This window comes from Abramis brama (genome assembly GCF_963993115.1).
Source record: "Abramis brama genome assembly, chromosome: 21".
In the NCBI taxonomy this organism is placed as follows: Eukaryota; Metazoa; Chordata; class Actinopteri; order Cypriniformes; family Leuciscidae; genus Abramis; species Abramis brama.
Window position 1 is genome coordinate 24,618,752 of NC_139983.1, and position 6,719 is coordinate 24,625,470.

Here is a 6,719-nt window from a genome sequence, read left to right on the forward strand (position 1 = left end):
CAAGATTGAACTTTATTAAATTTTTTCCCTGTGGTAATATTTCTGGCATCTGACGTTTGTACCCTGTCATTGACTCAAGCACACAACTAAATGTTTGTATACCTATATAAAGGATAACATCAGTGTTACTGTGATTAAATATTTAGCTCCATGTTTACTGCCCCCTGAGTTTGACTGTATGTTTGTGTGTGTATGTTTCTGCATTACCGAGAAGCAGTGAAGCAAATAATTGAGCAAGAACCAGGGTCACTTATATTTGATGTTAACAACTGGGAGTTATTTTAACATTCGCCTATTCATAATCACAGCGGTTTATTAAAAATCAATTTCAAATTAAATTCCTGTGAATTTACTGGAAGCCAAAAAGATTGTTCACACAAAAATGAACATTTATTTACTCAACCTCATGTTGTTCCAAACCCATATAACAGGGAACATTAGGAGATATTTTGCAGAATGTTCAATCTGCTCTTTTCCAAAACATTTCACCAAAAAGGTTTAGAATGACATTCATCATGTTTTTGGCTGAACTATTCCGTTTTTTTTTTATTTTTTTTTTAGTATAGTATATATTTAGTATATATTAAAGTTCATAAATTGCTGCTCTTTTTGATGAACATTCAACTATTATTATTATTATTCACCATAAAGGTTTGGAATGACAAGATTTTTTATGTGAATTATTCCTTTAAAAGACTTCAAATTATTAATTTTTTTGTCAAAACATCTATTAAAATGTGTAAGTTGCTTTTTGATAAAATTATGCACATTGTTAATATTATTATTATTTAATTTCTTTACAAAAACATTTGTAGAAACAGAATACAGATGTGATAATATAATATAATATAATATAATATAATATAATATAATATAATATAATATAATATAGAGTATCATAATTTTTTTCTTTAGTAAGATTTTCATTTTGGTCAACAATATCTTATTACAAAATCCTATTTGCTTTGAATGAGTATCGAGTATGAATTGAACTGATAATCAGCATTTGTTGTTGCAAAACCCTATCTGGGTCAACAGAAAACAAAAGATAATTGCTTAGAATACATGACAACCTTAAGACAGCAAAAATCTAGAGCATGTAGATGTGAATCTGAGAACTTGTACAATAAATATTTGTACTTGTACGCAAAATTTTACACTCACAGCTCAGTTGTGAAAACCTGTAAAATACAAATCTGAAGTTGAATGTACTCACAGACAATAGTAACAACCTGTATTCTGAATTTGAAGTTGCGGACAAGTAGTCACAAATGTGTAAAATGGCATTCACAGAAATACAATAACAGACACAAACTTCAAGTTACTACAAGTTTGTGTCTCATTTCTGTGAATGACATTTTACACATTTGTGACTTTTTCTGTAACAACTGCGAGTGCAAATCTCAACATTCAACTTCAGATTTGTATTTTACAGGTTTTCACAGGAACTTGTACAATAAATATTGTACAGGAGTGCACATTTTAGTGTGCAAGTCCAAATATTTATTGTACAAGTTCTCAAATTCACATCTACATGCTCTCGAGTTTTGCTTCTCTTTTACCGTCATAAGACATCCTCTTTATTTTGAGCCAGGTTTGCAGATTCTGCAGTTGTTTACTGTGCATTGTTTACCAGGCACCCATATGTTTCATTCCCTCCTGTCGGTAGTGTACACAAGGTAACTGCTCAGGTTTGTCCTGTGATTAATTGCTGAGTGTAGTATAGCTCAACCTGGAGCAGGAACACACTGTTGTTCCATTCTCTTTCACCCTCAGAGATTCTGCTGAGAATCGCTGCGCTTTCACAACTTCTGTAAATAGACAAACCAAACACTGCAGCTTCTAAATATATCATTCCAGAGAAGTTTTTCTGATCATTTGTGAAAATCCAGGGCAGACTTGAAAATGATATGCAGATCGCTTTGTCTCTGTGGGGTTTAGTCTGTTTTTGGCGCGCACTGTTGTCACAGTACATCTGTTTTGGGGAAAAAGTCCTTGGTTTTTAAGGTTTGTTTATGTGGATATGTGATAAAGCACTATTGTATTTTTAAAAACGTTCAAATTCAATGCATAGCAGCATTATTTGGATTATCCAATACAAAACTTTGGATTTTTGCAAGACTTCTGTCTTATAAGAAGTAGGCATTTCTTACCGCAAACCAAATAAACCCTCAGTGTAAGGACGTAGATAAAACATAATTGACTCCCATGCTGCAATTTGGTCAGAGAGATCTTTTTTCGCACAAATCTAAATAAATGGATGTAATTGATGAGTCAAACAGCATTGATTTCCAATACGCTCATTTGCATTGCAGGAAAGTCAAAAGAAGAGAGAAATGGGGCAGTTGTGTGTGATTGGTTTGTCTGTCTCTGTTCTTTACACTGATGAGTCAGACACTGCTTTGTGAATGATTTCATTTAGATCAGATTAAAGCTGCCTCTGACGGTTAATCTGGGAGTTTAGCCACTGCAATCATCAGGAATCATCTGATTGTCATGGGATTATAACTTTAGAGAGATGACGAGGTCAGACGGCTGTGCGAGGACATTCAAACCTATACATAGACACATACACTGAGACTGAGCTAAACAGCTTAGTCATGATGTTAGAGGTCAGGACTGAGGTGCTATACGGGCATAACATTTGCTAAGGCAAACAGAACTCGGACATGAAACGGCATTTGCACCTCAATGTACTTTCATAACGTTGCGAATTTCTGAGTAAAACAGGAAAAATAAATTATTTTATCTATTGGGAATTGATCATTAAAACTGTGTAAAACAATGGCTAAATAGCTATTTGGTGATTGGATAAAATTATCTAATGATATTAAAATACTGTTCAAAACCTTTTGGGTCGAAAATACAGTAATAATAATATTGTGAAATATTATTACAAATTTATTATTACATGTGACTGTCACTTTTGATCAATTTAACCTTTCTGAATAGAAGTATTAATTTCTTAATTTTTTCAAATGTTTAAAAATGTTTTTAAGTAATATTATTGTAACGTGCAGACTTGTTTTAGTTTAATGTTTCATGGAATTTTAGTTTGGTTCTCATTGTTTTCTGTTTTTCCTTTCTGTTTTCTTGGTTTAAGTATATTTGCATTTGTTGTCATAGTGATTCTTTAGTTGATTGATTAGTCCCCATCTGTGCCTTGTTTTCCTCAGTTAACCTGTCTATATATGGCCCTCATTCTCAGTTGGTTTTTGTCTGTTCTTGTTGCTGTATAGTTTGGTTTGCTTTCTCCTGCGTGCTTCTGTTCTGTCCAGTGTTCCAGAGTGTTTTGTTATTTTTGATCTACTGTTAATTAAAGTTGACTGCTGAAAATAGTGATGGGAGAAACAAAGCTTTTCAAAGCTTTAAATGAATTGAACTAATTGCTTCACAAAATGGTTCACTGTTTCGAAGTGTTCAAAACCCTTATGCTGGGGATGCCTGCTGGTCAAAACAGTGTAAATGCAACATAAACCCCCCGTAAAAACAGCTTTTACAAATCATTGCAAATGTTTTCTTGAAAGTATAATCTATCAAATGCAATTAACTAATCATCTAATACAATTATAATTATTATGTGTCTGTATAGTATATGTTATTTTATCAATTTCCAGGGCTTGTTTTGTTTGTTCTATGGATGGCTCAGCTAAATGGAAATAAGAGACCATTAACTAGTATTAATCATTTTAATTATTAAAGTGTCTCATTAAAACATCGATCAGAGATCAGGTGAAAACTATAGACACTTGTTCAATGGTTCGCTGCTGGGGGGCGATCTCAGTGAATTTGCATGATTCATGGCTTCACAGAGATCATTGCCCCCCAGCGGTGAACCACTGAAATTTCAGATCATTTCGAAACAGTTATGATGTAACGAAACCTCATTTTCTGAAATCACGTGACTTTGGCAGTTTGATATGCGCTCCGAACCACTGATTCGAGACAAAAGATTTGTAAAGGTTTCAAAGCTACATGAAGCAGTGTTTCGAAAGCGTCCATCACTAGCTGCAAATAGATCCTGTTTCTGTAACGGACGTAGGCCAGTCAGAGCTGTGTGTGTAAACCTCACTCCCCTGGCCTCAAGAAGCACCCTATAGCGACTGTGGGTTTTAGTGTCCTTGTTAGCGCGCCCGCCTCCAACACCAGAGACCACGGTTCAAATCCCGCTCGGAGTGGAACGCTCCCTTCTTGCAACCAACCGTAACAATTATAATTTTTTTATACTATCAAAACAGCCTGTGAGTGATGTTAGCTAAAAGGGAATGTTATTTCAGAGGTGGTTCAAGTTATTACATTTTGACGAAAAATTATGAAGACAAACTTTGTTTTTGAAAAATGTTGATGCACTAGCGTTTTGAGATCATGAAATGGGCACAATATGACAAAAGGAGATTAACATAAGTAAATGGAGTCAACTTTGATTTATTGTTGACTTTATTATGACCCCCATTCAGACATTGTAATCTGATTTTATATGATCTCTACTCCACATTGTCCTCACCTAAAATGTTCCCCTTTTTTTCTTTTAGTGTGGAACTAGATTTTAAACTTCAAGAGGACAAGCTGCAGCCCTTAATGAAGAGACTGTGTCCTTTAGAAGAGCCGTGCTACCCGTCTCTGCCTTACACACACGAGGTGTTCACCTCCACACCCAAACGCAAGTCCAAGACTGAGACCAAGAAGCACGCTCGATGGAAACTCTGGTTCCTCTAACATATGGATTCAGGGAACCTTAAACCATCAGGCCACCACAACGAGCAAATTCTAGTGGAATTCTGCTTCACTAAATGGATAAACATGGAGAAATGCTCACTGCTAGCCACCGTTTTGGAACATGCACCATGGGATCCATCGAGTGACTGGATTTTAATAAGGAATAACAGTTGTTTTCTAATCATGACCCTCTGATAAACCCTCTGAGTTTGGGAACTGCTGAATTCACCTGATCTCACGTTTTCCAAAGGGATTACACAATGCTCCTTTGGTTTAGACAAGTTAGCAAGGTAAGAGAGCAGGGATGTTTGTACTGTAGATGCAGTGTGTGTGTGTGTGTGTGTGTGTGTGTGTTGTTTCCCATATTTAACTCTGATCGTTCTCTCTCCTTTCTACATTTATCCTGTTGTATTTAGGGACCCTGCAGAGGCGACAAGAAACTTCAAAGCTAAATGATAGTTGGCCACAACACTACTTTGGAGCCGTACATCAAAGACATCTAATCAGCAAAGCACAAACTTTTGAGAGTTATAAAGTAGATTTGATAGCTGAGATATACCTCTGTCTCTTTCTTTCTTGCTTTCCTTCTTTCTAAAAGTCTCTCACCTCTTCAATTTTAAATGAAAATTGGTTATCATTCTATGACTAAATAAATAAAAAATTGTAGTGAGTAAAAGCAGAATCAGTTGACGGCATGCACTAATAATCGATGGCTTTGTAGAGATATTTTTCCTGAAAAACGTTGAGGATGTACAATTAGTATGTCAGAAATTGTTAGGCTGTAAATGTATGAATGAAAATGGGTTTACACAGTTGTTTAAAGTTTTAATTTATTTTTTGAAAATACAAACTGTGAATTGTCTTTCAATTATATTGATTTCTGTATCAAATATTGAGCTATAAACATTTTTGAGATGAGAAAAGCATTCACAGAAAAATGTGAATTTGCAGTGTTTCAGGCCTGAATATTTTCTTGGGAATATGACGCTGTATTTACAGCATAAACATAAATTTATATATATCATTATTATATAATTAATATATTTGTCAGACTCATAAAGATGCTTGAAAATATTACTAAATTGGCTGAAAATTGGTAACATATAATATGTCCCATGATGAAAAAGTATGTTAGTCATATGGTGGAAAGAGCACAACTTCAAAACACAAAACAATAGATACAGGCTCTATAATACACACCACTCTGTTCATGCTGACGTGTCATTTGCTCAATTAAATTTGAATATGATGGCAGCCAATCACTGAAATCTTGTGCTTGTTTGCCCACCTAAAGCAATGTAACGAAACGATCACAACACACAATTTGGGAAGTATAATAATGCAGGTAACATATAGAGGGCTATGTATATACAATCTGTGCTTAGCATTTATTTAGCTTTAAAAAGTGTTTGTATTTATTCACAAGTCAAATGTCTTCAACACACTACAGTTCACTACAGTGCCAAACACTGTATTTAGCTGGTAGCCCAAGAACCTTCATACTTGGAGGGCATTTTGATAACTATATGTCATATATTTAAAAGTAATAATAAGTTGGTCACTTCACAATATCTTGTTTAATTGGAGCACAGTACCTGCATAACGTATTCTTGTAGCATAACACAGATGCATCATTATACTTTGAGAAAGTGCAATTGATTTATATTGTGCAATATTACATTTTATACAATTTCTACCCACAGTGCATTTACAATAAAGAAACTGATGCAAAATATTATGACTCGACTGTCCTGTTCCCATGAATGTTCTTTTAGATGTGGGTTGCTTTGCGATTCTTGCAAAGTGGATTCTGGTGGTGATACTCAATTCAGGAAGATGATTGAATAGTGCTTTGAACAGGACTCAGCTGGAGGACGAGATGGTTGCAACACTTCTCTCTAAAATTGATTGGCTTCAGCTTTGGCTCACACTCCACAGACGTGCTCTGTGATTGGACGGCCTCCAGTAGAACACCTGCTGCCAATATATTGTCACTCATTTTG

General features: G+C 34.9%; 1 protein-coding gene across 2 annotated transcripts in view; it reads left to right on the plus strand.

Annotated features, from left to right (window-relative positions):
- The window catches only part of insyn2ab (inhibitory synaptic factor 2Ab), a 46,755-nt gene extending 41,171 nt beyond the window's left edge, over positions 1-5,584 (plus strand). For both annotated transcript variants that reach the window (XM_084097109.1, XM_084097108.1), the window contains exons 4-5: positions 4,533-5,006; positions 5,133-5,584. Coding sequence is in view for 1 of the 2 variants with exons in the window: in XM_084097108.1 (XP_083953234.1) it covers positions 4,533-4,716 (184 nt within the window). In the remaining variant the exon portion in view is untranslated. The remainder of the gene's footprint in view (positions 1-4,532; positions 5,007-5,132) is intronic.
- The last annotated feature ends 1,135 nt before the right edge of the window (positions 5,585-6,719 follow it).